Below are 20053 nucleotides of genomic sequence, written 5' to 3' on the forward strand. Positions count from 1 at the left end.
CTGTTTACAGAAGTATTCATACCCTTTGAATGTTTTCACATTTATATGTCAAAAACAATATGCCTCTTTATATGTTATTCAAATTTTGTGTCGTAATCCCACAGAAAATACAGCATAATGGTGAAATAAAAAAATAAATAAAATATTTATAAATGCAAATCCATGCCACACTTTTCAGATTCTGATTTGTCAAAAATAAGGCTTAATGTTTGAAAGATATTGATCTTTATTTCAAATATGTAAGCCAATTTTAATAAACACAGTGAGACAACTAATGAATTCGTAATACATTGCTAGAGCAGTAATGCTATAAAGAAACCATAGCTGTAAAAAGGAATAATTTCTTAGTTATATAACATAAAATAAAATGTAACTATGAATTATTCAAACAACACAAAGTGAATAGTTATAATGTCCTTTGCCCTTTAAAATAATACACAACTTTATTGTGGTCTGTGATATAGAAATGGTGATGACAGTGCGAAAAACATACAAGGGTATGGATACTTTTGCAAAGCACTGTATATCTTTGAGTAAGTTCGCCCACATTCAAAGTATTTGCTTCTTATTGTTTCCAGTAGATGTCGTAGCCACTTCTTTTGGTTTTTAGTTTCTAGTTGGGGAGTATCAGCTGTGATTCATATCAGCCTGCAGTGTTTGCTTTAATAAAAAAGGATGATACAAATCTGACCTTCGTCAGAGATCCAGTCTTCACCACACATACAGTTCGCTGGGGTTTCATTTCCATTTGTGCCTTCATGCACTGGCAGTTCTGACCACACACAGACACAAGGAATCCTTCCCTGACTGTATTACACAAAGAGAGATTTCCTCATCATGGATTTTTTATTTGGCTTCATTTTGAGTTATTTGACAAATGGGCAGCTTTATAAAAGATCCAATGAGGCCTCTTAATTTGGAAATGTAATGAACACAGTGCATTATTGACCTGAATTAAAGGGGAGTGGATTTTAAGTGGAAATAGTTTGAACAGCCATTTGGATCCTGTGTGATGTTTAACCTCTGGCTGCAGCATCTGAAAGACATTTTGAAAGCATGCTGCACAGGCGCTTTGCCCAAAGTGAAGTCATTACTGTCCCTTTTTATTATGGAGGTAAAAAATGGCCACAAATCTAGAAGTTTTATCAAGATGAACTACTCTCATGCAGAAATGAACCTAGTGACCAACAGTAGTTTTTGTGCCCTCCCTTTGAACTCTTAACTTCCTGTACTCCACAACTGGATTTTGGCAGCTAAATCCATCTCCATTAAGCAACATGTCTCAGGATTTACAGCATTAAATTTACTCCCAGAGTTCACAGTCAGTTTGTTTCTTTTGTACCATGTGCCACGCATCATTTCTGTCTGTTGTTTTTATTACCACTGTCACATTCCTTATCAAGATGTTAAACCTTTGCTTGCGTCTGTGGCAGCCATCCATGTACATTTCAGCTGTTTGTCTGCACTGCAATAAATAGCCAAAAAAACAGCCTGCAGTAGGTTGTTAAGCCTGATTGTTCCCCACTCAATGAGATCATTAGGCTTTCCCTAATTAAGTTTGTTGTTTATGAAATTACATTAACAATTTCATAAACAATTGAAATTCAACCAAAGAGATGAAATTCAGCCATAGAAACGTTAGAACAAGGGTTTTATTAAGCAGGGCATTTTAAAATGCGCTGATCTTTAAACCTTAACTTGTGTTGTACAAAGTCAGTCAGCTTGATTTATCAGTGTGAACACTTCTAAAAACAAGCAATAGAGTTGTACATTTACTGATTTGCAGCACAGAGGTATATGTTAGCACAATGCCAAGACAGGAAGATATCAGCAATGACACATCACTTTTTCTGTAAGGAAGAGCATTTCCATTTTGTCTTCAACTTTGTTTTCTAATTGTATGGTTATTGCCCTTGTAATTTTCCTAGAAATTAAGGTGGACGTACTTTCTTTTACTTTCCCATTACAGTAGATAGCAACATAAGGTTCACTAAATGGTAAAACCTATTTGTTTTGCAGAGCAGTACTCAGCTGTGATGTGATGAAGGGCACAATAAGATGAAGATCACAGCAACACTTGAAGTGCTTAGAAACAACTTTATTATTAGACCTGCACATTTCAGCTTGTGGCCTTCGTCAGGGTCATTGAAGGCCATATTGCTCTACTAAAGTTGTTTCTCAGCACTTCAAGTCTTACTGGAGTCTTCACTTCATCAGATCTTTGACCTTCTCCATGCATCTTGGAAGTCGGTGAAGCTGTGCCAGAAACATTTTGGGTGTCATGAAAGGCCTCCATAACTCTGTCTTCTGCATTTTTACTGTGTTGTTCACCACCCCATCCATTTTAATTTGTGTTGTTCTGTGAACTCAGGCAAAACGTGTGACTCCATCATCAATCACTGTGAGTGTAACCCTTGTTTTAATGGCGGCTCCTGTCAGAATCGGTTGGATGGATATTACTGTCACTGTCCGTTTGGTAAGTAATGAAAGGAAAGTTACAAGAAAAACAAAAGAAAACAAGATAAATGTTGTTCTAAAACCCTAGTTTCCTAAGCAAATGCTGCCACCATCTTCATTTTTCATGCTCTGTATGTTTTGTTTTCATTAAATGCCAAAAGATCTAACAAGATAATTTGCTTAAAGTAGTGTAAGCATAAATTTTAGGTCTGTAAATTTCTGTAGATTTTGAATTTGAACCAGCCATCTGTTATCTATGTTTTCCTCAGGTGTTTTTGGCAAACACTGTGAACTGAACAGCTATGGTTTTGAGGAGCTCTCCTACATGGAGTTTCCCTCTCTGGATCCCAACAATAACTACATCTACATCAAGTTTGCCACTCTGATGAGCAACGCGCTGCTGATGTACAACCACGACAATCAGACTGGTGACAAGGCCGAGTTCCTGGCATTGGAGATCTTCGAGGGCAGATTGCGTTTTTCCTTTAACCTGGGCAGCGGGACCTACAAACTGATGACCATGATTAAAGTTTCAGATGGCCAGTTCCACACAGTCATCGCCAGGAGAGCTGGGATGGTAAGAGGCATTTGTTACTACAGCTTCATGATTACTATTAGCTTCAAGTCACCAAAAGAGTGATAAAACTAAAAGAACTGCATTCAACAATGTTAATGTCCTGAGCTTTTACGGCTTAATTCTGCACTCATATTTGGCTTTAGTCTCTTCAGATGATAATTAAAACCCCAAACCACTGATAGCTCGGCTTATAGTTTTTATAGCGTGTAATTACATGTTACTGGTTGCTGAGATTTATGATACCAGGCTTTAGAATGGCCCTGAAATATGAAAATTTGTCTCCTGGGCTCTGAATGAGTGTCTCCTCAATGCCAACAGCACAGTGGCAAAAAGAGGGGAAAAAAGTCAAAGTGGGTTTTGTCAGGTTTCTCCAAATGTTCCGCTGCTGCTGGACTTTAGATCTGTCGTTTCCAGCAGTGCACTGGGGTTTCATAGGAAGCCGGTAAAATCGTTAAATTGTCAGTTTTGAAATGTTGCAGAGTGATGGCCTGGAAAGGAATACAGCTCATATTGAGGACTGTGAGTCTGTGAAAATTGAGGTGTTTGTGCTCTTGAAGAGTGAGTGAGAAATGTCAGGATTGTAACGCCGGGTCCCTCAGGCACTGTAAAGTGATGCTGATGGCCATGTTTGCAGAAGTTGATGCGGGTCATTTCTGTGGTCGGGCATCAGGTCAGTTTCCAGTTCCTGTTCCAGAGTTATGATGTCAAAAACAGGCAGAAACCACAGACTTCCCTTTGAAGTTTCAGAGTGATCAGACAGAGCTCAGAGGTCATATACGGTGTTGAAATCAAGGCTATAAGCATCATGTGTGCATGCAGAACTGTTTTCAAATTCTCCTCAAATGCATAAAATCATATAAAATAATAATAGATATGTTTAAATTTAATTTTAAATGATGCATCAGCAATTTTATTTCTTGCTTTGAAAAAAACTTAAAGTCAAGGCGAAGCTGGGTGATTCATCCACCATGGAGAAATTCCTTACAATAATTTTAGAATGTGGTTCTCAATTTTTAAAAAATATTAACATTTCTGGTTGTCCATCAACGCATCTCAACTTCTTTGCTGTAGATACAAAAAATGTTAACTCTTAGCTAGATGTTTCCTCAAAATGATCAGATTTGTCTGTTAGTTATAATCTAAGTCATTATTCTAAAAACCCAAAGTGTCTTTACAATGAATGCCAGTTTAACTATCTAATGAAAGCCTCTGGAAAAAGTAGAAAGATAGAAAGACAACAGGCAAAGTATGGATGAAATTACAAATGTAAAAACACTTACTGATTACTTGACAGTAGAGGGAACAGAAACAAGTTGATATAAGCAAGAACAGTTTGTTTTCAATTCAAGAAAACTTCAAATGTTTTTTTTTCAAGGCAGATTGAAAACGAAGTGTGACCGTTTAGTTTTGGAAACTGTCAAAAAGCATGAAGAACAAGCTTTTGATTAAGTGAATTATTTGTCCTAATAAAAGGGGGAAAGCAGATGTAGGACAGCAAAGGCACAGTTCTAAACTGTGGTCGCTCTGTTAAATTTGGCAGAGGAAAACAATAAAACTTTGTCAGCAGTTTTAAATCAGTGTCAGCAGAACACAAAAAGCAGGCTTCGTATTTTTATCTGCATTTGCTCCTAATTTCAAATGTTGTTTATTTTTATTATTTTGAAGAAAAAGCATCCGTGAATGCTCTTTTACCTCTCTGCAGACTTTGTGTCCATGTGTGTGTTTGACTGAACAGAGATTGGGTGTGTGTGTGGGTGGGTGCGTGTGTGTGTATGTTTGCTCTGTGGGGATGATTTGTGTCAGAGATCCGGGCCGGTGCGGTCTGTGTTTACTTAAACTCCAGGAGAGGTGGAGCGTGATTGCTCCGGTTTTTCAACACTTTCACACACTTTTCCGGACAGTTTCCTCACCGGCACATTTCGTTTCTTCCTCCTGGGCTCGTTCCCTACATCAGAATGCAGAAACAACAACACACATCTGGGCGAATGCTTTACTGGCATTGACAGAAAAACAGGAAACTGTATAGGAAACAGAAAAATGTTTGGCATTTCTGTGCCACTCTTATCACATATATGAATCAAATAATAAAATGTTTTTGTCGGTCTATATGCATTGTGAAGGACTGAGGTCATACTCAGTCCTGAACATGCAGAATTAAAGACATTTATAGCAGTAGAACAAATAATTAGTTAATAAAACCTGAAGTTAATCTATTCAAATAAGTAGTCGGAAAAACTGACATCTAAGCATTATGGAATAATTTTGTCCTTGGATTTTATTGTGACTATTGAGAATCCCTCCAAATTAATGTAAGGATGTTCCAATCACCTCCACATTCACAGGTGAATAGGGGTTGCGTGATGTTGTACACAACCCCTATGTGTCCATATTAGTGTGATGTTGTACACTAATATTCCAGTGAGAGATAATAACACATCAGAGTAAACCAAATGGATTACATTTGTGGAAAATGTTTGATATCACCTTTGCTCCAACAATCTGGCAATAGACGAGTGGAGGAAGATGGATTGATGGAGAACCTGCCTCTGACTTAGGGGTGGGTTGTTTTATCATCCAGCCATCCATCTTTGAGATCAAGTCAAACCAGGTTTGAAAGGTAGTAAGGGATCCCTTTTGAGTGGTTCTGGGTTCCCTTATTAGTTGTGCATCTGTATGCCGCAATTTATTCTTAATGTATTTCAGGTTAAGCCAAATTCATGCCTAATCTGTGGTTGTTTTCAGGCAAATTTGAAGGAGCATTTACATTTTTTTAAGAAGAGTTGATATTGCTCTTAGATTTTTCTCCCTACAGCAGTTCTGTTTCTCATCTGCCTACCAAACTAAAATAAACCACTTCTGTCTGCAATCAGATGGTGTATTTTTATAACATAGAGCTCAGAAGTAATTTTGGATCTTCTCACCTAACTCTTTACAAGACGTAAAATAATCACTTTGTCAAAAAATGTTAACAGCTGTTTAAGTAACACGTATTTTGTTTGTTCAGTGAATCATTTTTAAAAGTTAATCACAATAAAGAGTGGAATAAATCTGCTTATTCTTGTACTGAATATTTTGATTGGCCTGTAGAAATAAGGAAGGTAATTGGGCACAGAGGACCTGTTACATCTAATCAGTTAACATTGGAGTATGTTCTGCATCTATCCTGTTAGCGGCACCTTATCAATCCTGTGGAGGTTAGCAGGGGGTCCTGGACCCCCAACCCAGATGCCTCTGGGTGAGAGGAGAGTTACTCCCTGAACAGCCAATTTGTCCATCAGAGGACAAAAAAAAAAAGACGGATGACCAGGCATGCTCAGGCTAACTTCTACGGCCAATTTAAAAGGTCCAATTAATCTTAACATGCATGCTGTTGACCTGGAGGAAGAAATCTAACTGCATGACAACATACAAACCAAAGTTTCATGTTATTGAACTATTCTAAAGAAGTGTGTTTTATTATTATTTCCCACTAATTTATTGCAATATTGCATTTATATATTTTCCCCTGAACAGATTTGCTTGTTTTCAGCTGAATTGTTTGGATAAATACATATCAAAAGAGGGAAAGATTTTAAATTGTTTGTCATGGTCCCATTTTTTTCTTCACAAAAGCCTGTATTTGTATCTAAAGATCATATTTATATCTACTTGATCTGCCAGAAGGATCACAGAAAAAAAATCTTTCTTCAGCAATAGCAGCGAAGCTGGTCAGAACTGATAGAAAATTGAAAGGAGCTCAATACAAAAAGTATCTTCATGTTGAAGTGAAAAGCTAAATCCAATTCAGGATCTCTTGTAGGACTTAAAAACTGATGTTCACAGATGCTTTATATCTGGTCTGACTGTGCTTGAGCTCTTTTATAATAAATAATGGACAACAGTTTCAAAACTGACAGATACCCTTAGCACTTACAACTGTAATGGCTGCAAATTATGGGCTGATACAGGGAGGATGATTACAAATGTATGCCGTATTTTTTAAGATTCACACTTTACAAGTTTGGCTATGTTTTCCCCTTTTTACAGAAAAACAATAAAAATCATGCTGAAGTTTGTGTTTTTGGGGACAAAATGTGAGAAACAGAGGAATAAATACTTTTACAAGACTTTTATTGGGTGGATTGGCTCTCCAAGGGAACACTTAGTGAAGCTGGGAAAGATAGAGCTGTGCGTCAGGAATAGTTTGGTAGGAATATTTAGGTTGATCCCTGGTCATAATTCTTTCAATGTTTTACCTTCTTTTTGTTTCTTGTCATTCTACAGGCAGCATCGCTTACTGTGGATCTGTGCGGTGAGGATCAGGAACCAGGATACTGCGCCGTTAGCAACGTGGCTGTTCACACTGACTGGTATGAGAATCACACACACACACACACACCCACGCATACAGCAGCTGATTCTTTAACTGATCCAAATGTAAATAAGAAAATATTGCTCATAATTTATGTGCTGTGGCAAAAATATGTTGTGTTTTTTAAAGCTGTTGTGGTGATTGTTGGTTATTTTCTGTGCTCCAGGAGACAAACAATCTTAAGATTTTATTTGTTGTCTTTAGCTTTGTAGAACCATTGTATGACTTAAAATAAATGTGTGATTTTCCTCAGTTAAACAAAGACAACACTATGACAACATCTTTCAAAACAGAAAAACTGATATATCAATTAATGCAGAACTAAATAAAAGTAGATTGATCTTCCTTCTTATTATATTTGCTTAGTGGGGTCTTGAATTGGGGTCTGGTTCTGGTCTGCTCTGCATCCCCAGAACTAGAACCAAACATGGAGAAGCAGCATTTAGCTTCTATGTACCACAAGTCTGGAACAAACTTTCGGAAAACTGAAAAACAGCCAAAACACTGTGTTCCTTTAAACCTAGACTAAAAACCCACCTGGTTAGAATTGCTTTAGTACCGTAATAAATTAAATACTATCAAAGTTTTAATGTGCAGTGACAGCACTTGGAAAAATGCAATGTTTCAGTTGTTGATTTTTGTGTTTAAATTGATGTTTGACTAGAGAATTAATTTTTGAAAGTGCATATCTGCCCGTTTCCAGAAGATTCTCTGTATGAGATATGTTATTACTATCAATTTGCACATATGAGTTTTGTGTGTGTGCATGTGAAAACTTTTGCTCGAATGCATCTGACTGTGAGCATGTTTGTGTGCCTGTATTTGCAGGATTTTGGACGTGCAGCCCAACCGGCTCTCTGTCGGCGGCGTCAGGTCGATAGAACCCGTCCTTCATCGCCGTGGTCAGATCGCCACCCACGACTTTGTCGGCTGCATCATGGAGCTCGCCGTCAATGGCCGCCCTCTGGAGCCCAGTCAGGCCCTGGCATCGCGTGGCATCCTTGACAGGTCCGCAGCACTAACCCTCGGGCCCCGACATGCCTTCACTGTCTCCATTTTTCTATCTCTTCCCCTCTTTTCTCGTCCAACCATCTTCTTTAACCTTCTCGGCTCCTGCTGTGGGACATCTGTTCACACTCTCAAATCCTCCCGAGAGTTTTTAAAAAGATGTTTTTTTAAACCACAAATGGCAGACCTTTGAGGAAGGAAAAGTAGTTGCTGAATATTTTCTCTTCTATCTCAGCAGTGAATGGTGAGGCAAAAGCAGATCTTTTAATATGCTAATCCTCTAGGGTTCTTTAATGGTTTTTCTACTGCCACTTTGGGAGACAAATCAAAGCTCATCTGCTCCTGTTTTTGGAGTTTCTTTTCCAGCAGACCCCCAGGCTTCTTACTGTGAGGCTGAGTTGTCAAAGTGCCCGTCTGACTGTGGGGATTTTGTATGGCTGTGTGTCGTCTATAGATGCCCAAGACTGGAAGGAGCCTGCACCGCCAGCCCCTGCAGACATGGGGGCACCTGTTTGGACCACTGGTCTTGGCAGCAGTGTCGGTGTGTGGACGGTTTTACGGGAAAATTCTGCGAAAAGTGTAAGTATCTGTCCTTTGAATTGTAATTTTCTCAATTCTATATGATCGGTCCTCCATGACTCATGAAAATGGCCACCAATAAAACTGCCTTTGTTTTCCTGCATAAATCCGTAAAGTCAAAATTGGTGAAGTACCAGTACACATCAATTCTGTGGATTACATATTCTTACTGGAAACAAATAGTAGCATTACTGAGAAAACTGGAAACTGTTGTGTGTTTGCCATCAGGTTCAATTTGGTGGGAAATCTGCTGGTTCACTTTACAGCGTGCAAAAACAGAACCATGTTTTTTTAATCCAGGCGCAGTCGTGTGCAAAAAAAATGCTGTAGAGGAGATCTAGAGTCTGCAATGACAGATTAGGAGAAAAATTATACCACTAATCAGAACCAGAACAGTTCCTCCTCGGGTCATCGTAGAATGAGAAGCGACTCACTGAGGCCTTTTTTGGCCTCATGGAGGTTTTTATTAGTGTAAAACATGAAGCACCTTTTATGCCGTAGCCCCATTTAGGGAAGAAAGAATTTCAGCCCTCTCTACCCCCATCAAGAACTTGAGAAAACCCTCAGAATCAGGATATTCACTGACATTGTAAGTCAGAAATTTTAATGAAAAACACTGAAGTTTAGTAAGGTTATAAAATCAAACATTTGCAACAAAAAAAATGGGAGAAATACTCTAAGATTGATATAAATTTACAAGACACACATCTAGACATTTTCCTTTTTAGTTCTAGAGTTTGACTTGAACATTGTGGCCCTGGCTGTATGTTTATGGTTGTTGTCAGTCTCCTCCTAACATATCACAGTGAGAACTGAACCACAGTTTTGTTGTTTTAAATGACAAAAAAAAAAAGGTCATCAGGTCAAAAGAAAACTTTTTGGATGACAACTGATTGCACTTTACATTTCAATCCTTGTCATATAGAGACATGTAATTTTGAGTTTTGATTTCACAGATTTTCAGCTGCACATACTGGCCGTATGATCGCTTCAAGGCTTATGTTGTGTTTGTTAAACTCATATTTGGCTGAAGTACAGGTATTAGAGTGCTTTGGAACATGAAATCATATCATGCACTTAACGGTTTAAAAAGTTAGTAAACACATACATTTATATTGCATTAGGTTTTGGGGATTCCATTCACATTTCAGGCATTTTGGTACGGTTCTTTCTGTAAGCCCCGGTTCCTGAGAGCGTGCATGTGAGGATTTAATGTGTTACTCAAAGACAAATCGGCTGTTCTGGGGATTCCCTCGCATACTAGAAGGATATTTGTAATGGCTGGTGAGAGTATGGGGACAAATATGTAGCTGTGGCTGAGGAATTGGGAAAATAATTCGATACCCTGAGCCCGCCGAGAGCAAAGAGGAAATTTTCACTTGGCATATGAAACGTTTGTAACGTCAGCAGGGACTCTGAGTAATTTATGTCTTTTTCCTGCAGACATGACACCAGACACTGCACTGTCTCTGGATGGCACCGGCCGCCTCGACTACACCCTGAAGCAGGGACCCAAACGTGACGTCCTGCTCAGGCAGTCGCTCCAGGGCGTGGCGTCCAACGGGATCAGCCCGAGCAGCCTGGAAGTGAAGTTTAGGACACGGAGCAAGACTGGCACTCTGTTGCACATTCAGGAAAGCAGCAACTACACCACTGTTAAGGTAAGGAAAGAAGCAACAAAAAGGTTTGTTTTTCATGAGCCTATATGTCCTCTTGTACTTCTCAACTCTGTTGTTACACCTCTAAGTTCAGGTTTTCACCCAGTTGAGGCAATGAATGGTGAAAATCTAGGAGCATATCTCCAGATAAAAGTTTGCGTGATTCACTAGTCTGCTCATCCCTGCACCTCATCAAAAAAGTGATCTCACACTCAATAACCTTGCAGTACAAGGCAGAGATAAAAGCACATTTTTACCAGTAAAATCTCAGTTCTGGCTCTTACGAATTGACGTTTCAGCCTGTGTGTTCCAACGATGAGCTAAAAGTTTTAAATCCTGAACCGGCAGTCATTTTTTGTTACGACCGGGCTTGTGGGATGCAGCATAAAACGGAAAGCGATCACAGACTGTAGAAAAATACTGGGTTTATTGAGCTGGGAAAGTACTGAAAGGTAAAGTCTTGGTGATACTATGCCAAACCAAGCACAGCAAGCCCTAAAGCTCACATGTATCCTCATCAATTCAGCCAGGGAAGACAGTTCATCAGCCAAGAACCAAGACAAAAAGCATAACACCTTTGATACTTGGGTCTGATGCTGGGTCTGTTGGTTATTTATCTGTGGGATAAATGTACAGCAAAAGCTGCACAGTTACACCTTTCTGGAAATTATTTTTACTTAAAATGTGCCCAGTGGCCACACAGAAAACTGTGAAAGTTGCTGGGTGCAGCATGTTTCTGCTAAGAGCATAAACATGCTGACTTTGTTCACTAAATTTGAGAAAAAACATGGCACTGGGGTGTGTGTGTGTGTGGGGGGGGGGGGGGGGGTATAAGACCTCCAAGGCACAAAATTAAAGTTGCACTAAAGTTGCTCTATCATCAGAGTGTATTACAAAGTAAGTACACAACAGATTCCACGCTGTCATTTTTTTAATAAACCAAAGTAAAAATGAACCATACCCTTCTGCTTCCATAGCATTGGCTAAAAACTACATTGTTCAAATCAAATGCACTTGAATAAATGATCATCACTGTCATCACCTTTTCTAAGGCAGCAGGTTTAGCAGTTTGGAGCACTCAGATCTGTGTTAGTACAAGGCCTCGCTGAAAAGACATCAACAGTAGCCTTAAAGATGATCACTCCTCATGACCCTACCTGTGTAGACAATGGATAGCTAGATGGATGGACAAAAACTGAATAAGCATCACTTGTTTGGAAGTTTTACCAAGAGGATATGGCAGAGAGGTTTACATTTGCAAAGTTGCATCTCAGTGAACTTCAAGACTTCTGGAACAATGTTCATTAGATGGATGAAACCAAGTTAGAGATGGTCTATTTGAGGAAAAATAGAACAGTACGCCTCACTTTAACTAATAAGCCCGGTCCTGGTACCAGGGTACCTCACCCTCATGGAGTCGATCATGAACTCCTCTGTACACCAAAATATCAGTTTTAAAGATAAAGCTTCGCCCCAACTGGGTCATCAACAGGACAATAGTTCCAACCACAGCAACAAATCTACAACAAAAAAGCTAAAAATGAAAATAAAGTGTGCAGTGACTAGGAAGGTTGTTGGTCTGACTGGGCAGCTCTTTTGTGGGTTATTGCTTTCCTAAAAAAAAAGAACAAAACATTAAAACTAAGAAAGTATTAAAGAAAGATCACTGTAAGCATTTTATTTCAAACAAAAATCTTGTTGATATTGTTTACCATCAAGGTCCTGCAGAACGTGCAAAGGACTTCCTGATTCTAAAAGAATGTGGCTGTCTAGACTTACTAGGGAAATGTTTTGCCACTGTGTTGAGGCTGATTGTTTCTAACCAGAAATGTATTAAAACACCAGCAGACATCAGCACAGACTGAGCGTAGGAAAAGTCCACCAGTCTTTCTCAGACACCTCCCCTTCATCCCTCTCCTCTTCTCCTCCGTCCCTCTCTGACTGATCCTGGGCAGCTGCCCAAAGAGGCCCGAACGTTCATTCGACGCCTTCAATTTTCCCTTCAGACATCTCAGCCCAATCGACCACTTCCCACTGCAACATGAAGCTTTCTCAGCTCTGATTTGGTCTTCCGGCTCAGAATGGCTTCTGGTGCTCATCAAATCTCAGCTTTCTAAAATATTAAAACAACTACGAAACAAAAAAAAACTTGGTGTGGGAATGCATACTGTTCAGGTATATATTTTAAGAGAACTACATAAACAGTGATGTGAAAAAAACAAGATGTTTAATAAATAAGTCTCATGATCGGTTTTCCAGCTTCAGAGAACTCTGTATTCTTTGGCTTGGTGTGCTTTTCCCATTTTAAATCAATTCTTCCGGAAGCTACTTATCATGGCTGACTTTTAGGTTCTTTGTAAAGGGAGGAGAACAAGATTACTTTTCCATCGAAGTGAGGAGAACACGAGATTACCATTCGCAGAGAAAGCCACAAACTCATAGCCGATGCCAAAAGGAGGCTTATTAATTTTGCTTTAAGACACATTGTGTGCTTTTTTCCCTTAAGTCAGAGAATGAAGCATTGCACTCCCTGTGAATCCATTTGTTTGCAGGCTTTTGATCATCCTGTAGGTGAACGGCATGAGTAAAAAGCATGCAAGTAGTGAGAACATGACAGAGTGTAGCGTGTCCTGGCAAGAGAAAGATTTATGACTGTCAAGCTGCATTTTTGTTTCTGATCTCTGACCTCAGCATCCCATTCTGAGAGCAGTTTGGTATAGACTCAGGAAAGGCTTCCTCCCATCAGTCCTGATGAATGTTGGCATGACAACGCATTGCATTAATCTGAGAAGCTGCAGTTTTGTTGCTGTTGTTTATGTAGCTGCCTCTCTCTAAATGTTATCTGACAGTGAAAAAAATGTGGGAGTAAGCATTTTGTTGACTATCTTGTTCTGTGTCATCTTTGGTATTTTTACCGTAAATGTTTATATTCACATGTTGATAAAACTGTCATTTAGCTTATTTCCTTTACAGTAACAAGAGCAAATATAGCCTTAAAATAAATTGCAGTGGCATAGTCATACGTTAAAAAAGTTTAAGAAATACAACCTTTGATTTTAGGGCTTGGGCAACAAAAATCCTCATATGCCAGGAGAAAAACAATACTTCTCCTCACATTTGAGCAAACAGAGGGAAAAAACTTTGGAATTCCTGTTTGTACATCATCTCTATATTTTTCTCTGATTCTACAACAGATATTTACGAAAATCTCCTCCCCTCAAGCTTGACAATATACATGAGGGCCTTTTTAAATAATTCTTGGAGCAATTTTCTGACCTTTTAAAAACACTGCAAATCTGCCTTTTATACTCTCTTATTTTTCTCATTTTGAACAGTTGTTAGGAAAATTACTCATTTATATCTGCATGGATCAGGAAGAAACAGATTAAAAATGTAAAACAAATTCAATAAATTAATGTATTAAAACATCTTCAATTATGTTTTGTTGTGTTATTTGTGTTATTGTGTTTTTGTTATACAAGTTATACAATATTAATGAGCAGAAAGGAACCTGAAACTAGGAAGTGACTAGGAAGGTTGTTGGTCTGACTGGGCAGCTCTTTTGTGGGTTATTGCTTTCCTAAACAAAAAAACAACAAAACATTAAAGCTGACTAACAATCCATTCAAACGTGTAACATTCTGCACTAGCTCACTGAGTGGGCTGTCACAATAAAAGTAGAATTAAAATTTTTAAAAAATTCATTTTACTAGGGGAACATTTGCAATCAAGGACCACATAACCAAACTTTATTTCTGTTCTCTTGCTCAGTTGAGGAATGGCAACATCAACTACATCTCGGATGCCGGTGTTGGTGGGAAGGTGGAGAGGACTCTGGGAGACGCTGTATTGTCGGACGGCCAGTGGCACATCCTCCGGATGTTTAAGAACGGCTCGTCCACTGTCCTCCAGGTGGATGGTGGGCTCCCCAGACCCATCCAACACGCCACCCAAGACTTCGGAGGTCTCAGTGTTCTGACCTTCTCATTAGGTGGGATCCCACCTGGACCCGCTCAGCAGAAAACTGGAGCAGGTAAAAACTTTCTTCTGTTAGTTTTTCCCCTGATCATTTATAGTTTTGTGTTACTTCAGGTTTAGTCACTGAAGGCCCCAAGTCATGTTTTGTGAAGCAAACTGTCAAACTATCCATATAGTAAATAATAGTTTTCCCACCAGGCTCATATGACCACCCCTATTTTCACCCGATCATCAAAATGCTGAGGTCAACCACTCTCTAGCAAAATTAAAAATACTTTCAAACTCAAAACAAGAGCATAGGGAGTTAGTTAATGATGCATAAAAGCTTCTTCTGCAGCAATGTAGGTGTTGCTTTGTCCTCTTGTGAAGGAGATGAACCAAAAAGGGAGTCTCATAACTAAATTGTCCAAATTTCAAACATGAAGCTGCCTTCAAAAATAATTTATTCTGAACAGCAGTAACTACATCAAGTCAGTTTCTATACATCTGGGTTTTTGAAACAAGCAGCCAAAGTGAAGGAGGTCAGACTTTTTAATAAAAAAAGAAGAAAGAAAATGTGTTTTGGTTATTAAATTGGAATAATTTCTAGGCTCTTCCCCAGTTTTTCAAAAATGACCCTTAGATGATGTTTCAGGGAAGATAAATACATATATAACACATTTGAATACCCCTTCTAATTAGCATTGTTTGTTAAACTAAAAGGAATTTTTTAATTGGATGGATACATTGATCTAGGAAAAGATAAATTAACTGAAACATGGCATTGCTGAAGACACTCCCAAAACATCTGTAGATCATGTTTTTTTGATCTACAGATGTACAGATCATCTCATCAGAATCGAGAGCCATACAAAAAAATGCTCATGCTTGTTACATTTGTACACAAAGATAGTGGCCATCTATCTGAAAATCTTGATTTATTTTTAAAATACGGTCTTTATGTTATGGAAAACTGTAGGTTTATAAAAGCATTTCCATTCATGCCTGTTATTCTTCAAGACTAAACTACAGTCACATAAGGGCAAAGGTATAAAAATACAAGGCAAACGAGCCTGTGGCAGTTGTATCTAAAACTGAGCTACTATCCCGCAAAACTTTGACAAAGTGACGTTTTTACCAATTACACAGACCAGAACCAACATTAGTTTAACTTGACTTCATTTTGGAAAATGTTGACTTTTCATGCTAAACTTCTTCCCAGTTCAGCTTTTCTTTGCTGGGTTTTTAAATCCCAGATCAGATGTCCTTGAGTATAAGTTTGGAAAAGGTGAAGCAGAGGGTTTCCAGGAGGAGGTAATGCAACACAGTAAATTTTAGGATTTTAAGGGGAGGGAAAAACAAGGCTTACACTATGTACTAATATGGTAAAAATTAGCCATTTGAATGATTTGTTGAGGTCTTTTACAAAGGGACCGTTTCAAAACAAACACACTCTCAGCACGCAGACCTGTGGCAGGCTGCCTGTTAACCAGCCTTTACCTCACTGTGTGTCTGAACATTTGGGTTCTATTGTGCGCTCGCTGCTCCTAAGCTAATGAAAAGACACAAATGGATTTAATCTGCACTGGGATAAATTCAATAAAAACCTGTTTACATCTGTGAGGCAGCGCTGTTAGGCAACAGGCTGAATTAGACACAGAGACATTCATCCAACCCAGATGCATGTCTTGAAGCCATAATGGCCCCGACGATGGATTCTCTGTTAGAAAACATTTCATGTCTTCCTTCAAATTGGCCAGTGATGGATGCAGCCCGATTTTTAAAATATGTTTTTTTGTTTTTTTGTTACAGTAGAAGCTTTCCATGAGAAATTACCAGTTTCATTGTTTTTGTCCTAAGCTTGAACTTATTACCCATCCAAACAAAATTCCTTAACCTCTGATTATAGCTCGAAGTTCCTGCTGTTTATAAGGAACTGATCCAGGCCCAATGATTCTTCCTTATACCTCTGTTGTGTACCTGCTGCTGGCTGTTCTTGTTAAGTAGTCCAGTTTGTTTTTCCCATATTTTTCTGCAGGTTTTGACGGCTGCCTGGCATACGTGAAGTACAACGGGGAGAACCTGCCATTTACTGGAGAGCACAGCCTTGTGGCGTTAACAAAGACCAGTTCATCTGTAAAGATCGGCTGCAGAGGGCCCAACTTGTGCGAGAGCAACCCATGTTTAGACGGCCTGATGTGCGTCAACCAGTGGTACACATATCAATGTGTCCCGCCCGGCGACTGTGCCTCTAATCCCTGCCAGAACCACGGCAGCTGCATCCCAGACCCCCACTCCGGATTCACCTGTATCTGCTCTGAATTCTACACTGGAAAGACTTGCGAAACTCTGGTGGCCTGTCTGGGCGTCCAGTGCCCTCAAGGTACCGTCTGCACCACAGCTGACAATGGTGGCTTTGTTTGCAGTCCCAGTCCTACAGTAGAAGCCATGGTTCTACCCATCTGGGCTGTGCCGGCTATTGTCGGCAGCTGTGCTACCGTCCTTGCCTTGGTGGTGCTCAGCCTGATCCTGTGCAACCACTGCAAAGACCGCAACAAGACCAAAGTGCCAAAGGAACCTAAGGAGAAGAAACCTAGTGAGAAGAAAAAGAAGAAGAAAAAGAAGAAGGGTAGTGAGAATGTCGCTTTCGATGATCCAGACAACATCCCACCATATGGAGATGACATGACAGTACGAAAGCAACCAGAAGGGAACCCTAAGCCAGACATTATTGAGAGGGAGAACCCATACTTGATATATGATGAAACAGACATTCCCCACAACAATGAAACTGTTCCCAGTGCTCCATGTGCGCCTTGTAATGGGCCAGAGGCAGATATTGAACATTATGACATTGACAATGCCAGCAGTATTGCGCCGTCAGATGCAGACATCATCCAACACTACAAGCAGTTCCGCAGCCACACTCCCAAGTTTTCTATCCAGAGACACAGCCCGCTTGGGTTTGCCAGACAGTCGCCATTACCACTAGGTGCAACAAGCTACACTTATCAGCCTCAGTACACGCAAGCCCTGAGGTCCACTCCACTCAGCCACTCCCACTCTGCCTGTCCTACACCCAATCCACTTTCCAGACATTCCCCAGCTCCATTCACCAAACCTTCTTCCTTCTACCGCAACACTCCCACCAGAGACCTCAACCTGGCTCGCCGTGAAGGCAGCCCACTGGACATGCACAATGACATGTGCCAACCCCCGCCCATGTTTAACTACGCCACCCGGCTGGGGAGGCGCAGCAAAAGTCCACAGACGATGGCCGGCCACGGTCACACCTCCAGGCCGGGTAGCCGGCTGAAGCAGCCAATCGAACAGATCCCTCTAGAGACAGGGCCTCCAGTGGGGCTGTCCATCGAAGAGGTGGAGAGACTTAACACGCCACGTCCACGCAACCCCAGCATCTGCAGCGCTGACCACGGGCGCTCCAGTTCAGAGGAGGACTGCCGCAGGCCGCTGTCAAGGGTCCGCAACCCAGCTGATGGTATTCCTGCTCCAGAGTCCTCGTCTGAAAGTGACTCACATGACTCCTTCACCTGTTCGGAGATGGAGTACGACAGGGAAAAACCCGTCTCCTACAGTTCCAGAGTTCCCAAGCTCTCGCAAGTCAACGAGTCAGATGCTGATGATGAGGACTACGGCGGGAGGCTCAAGCAGAGGCGATATTCTAGCCGGCGGGCAGAAGGAGGGCCCGGCATCGCCCAGACACCTTCCGCTGAGCAACACTACACACTGCCCCACAAACTAGGCCAGCAAGCTGGGGGCTTCAACTGGGACAATCTTTTGAACTGGGGCCCTGGCTTTGGACATTATGTTGACGTTTTTAAGGACTTAGCTTCGCTTCCTGAGAATGCTGCAGCAAAAGACATTGAAATGAACAGCGGGGATGGCTCAGTAACCATTCTTAATGAAGGAGAAGCTGAGCAATATGTATGAGACTATTTATTACAGTGTTGTAGAATTTTGTCAATCTTCGTTCTAAAAAAAGAAAGGCTGTATATTTTGTGAGTAAATTGAAGTGTATGTTTTTATTGATACTCAACAGAAAAAGACGAATTTTAATGCGGTAAGGCAGAAACCGAGGAATGATTTCATCGTTGCCACCTTGGAATAGTTTACCAGTCTTTTCAAGGTTGAAACTGTACAAACTGTGCACTCATCTCGCTGAGACCTCATTAAGTGTATCTATGAATACTGGATGGCTTTTGGAAGAAAACCCTCACCTGAGTTCAATTTAGGAGCTTACATTATCTCGATCAAGCATTTTTGTTCTTTATTACCAATAATATTTCCCCTCCCAAAATATTCTGTCAAGAGATAAGAAAGTGGCTGAATAGGAACTCAGAAGTTCATGACTTATGAAAGGAGTCTATTTTTAGGGATGCATCATTAATTTTTTAAAAAGAAGCATGTGTGTTTAATCAAAAAGCACCTGACGCAGCCCTTCTGTGTGAAAACAATCACTTTCAATATTTTTCAGACCCCACCAATGATCCGATCTTTTTTTGCCTTACTCCGGTTCCTCCTCTAAGACTGGCTAAATGTCCCAAGAGTGAAAGTTAATCACGTCTGCTGCCTTACAGACATTTGAGGATTCTGTTTTATTGGCCTGAGGAGATAGTCTTTCTGGGGAAAAAGTGTTTGTTAAGAAAAAATTGCATTAACACTCTCTGACCAGCCAATATTCTCCCTGGCACTTATGAAAATAAAAATGTTGATCCTGTAAACATGACCTGAACTAAAACTTAATGAACTTATGTACATTTTTTCTTATTTTATGAAAAATCACAGTCATTTGTCTTGTTGGTGGTGTTCTTGTTCATTATGTTGACATGTATGGTTTCTACATTTTTTTGTACTGTTTATTAACTTAAATTACTTTAGCAGTGTTTTATGCAAATTTTCATACGCTGAAATGTTATGTTCTTACTTTCAGGGAAAGTAAGATCGATTACTTATTTTTTACATTTGTTACATATGTAACATCAGTATTTTCCACTTTTGATAAAACTATAACATGCTGTATGCTTTGTACCTGTAAAAAGCCAATAACAGAATAAAAAAAGGTATTTATTTAAAAGGTTTCTCGTTCCTTCTTTCTCAGCAGCTCATTAGGGTGCATTTGAGCATCTGCAGTTTTTAAAAATAGATAAAAATCATTTGGGAGCCGAGTTATTCTCCATCTGTGCAGAATTTTAAATGATACAGAGTCTTAACAAAACATTTAAGAAAGCATTTCAGGACCCAAATGAAACCGAGCTACGCCGCTCACAGCCAAACCAAACATGGAGCGGACCCCATGACACAGGCCTCCCTATTGCTTTGAGCAATTATTTACATGTGGTTTATTAAACAGAACCCTTATTTTTTTATCATAGCTCAGTGATGTTGCATGCTTATCTGTTTTATAATATAAAGAGGGGTCCTGAGAGGATAGAGAAGATTGACAGC

At 39.9% G+C, this 20053-nt stretch overlaps 1 protein-coding gene across 2 annotated transcripts in view; it reads left to right on the forward strand.

The window, feature by feature from the left end:
- The window catches only part of fat4 (FAT atypical cadherin 4), a 130172-nt gene extending 110490 nt beyond the window's left edge, over positions 1–19682 (forward strand). Inside the window, exons 10-17 of one of the 2 annotated variants that reach the window (XM_032554566.1) lie at positions 2372–2476; positions 2727–3034; positions 7298–7383; positions 8214–8393; positions 8848–8972; positions 10416–10633; positions 14402–14663; positions 16626–19682. In XM_032554566.1, the coding sequence (XP_032410457.1) occupies positions 2372–2476; positions 2727–3034; positions 7298–7383; positions 8214–8393; positions 8848–8972; positions 10416–10633; positions 14402–14663; positions 16626–18538 (3197 nt within the window). In that variant the 3' untranslated portion in view covers positions 18539–19682. The remainder of the gene's footprint in view (positions 1–2371; positions 2477–2726; positions 3035–7297; positions 7384–8213; positions 8394–8847; positions 8973–10415; positions 10634–14401; positions 14664–16625) is intronic. The other variant, XM_032554567.1, reaches the window with a different exon arrangement.
- Positions 19683–20053: the final 371 nt, after the last annotated feature.

Source organism: Xiphophorus hellerii, chromosome 23, assembly GCF_003331165.1.
Source record: "Xiphophorus hellerii strain 12219 chromosome 23, Xiphophorus_hellerii-4.1, whole genome shotgun sequence".
NCBI lineage: Eukaryota > Metazoa > Chordata > Actinopteri > Cyprinodontiformes > Poeciliidae > Xiphophorus > Xiphophorus hellerii.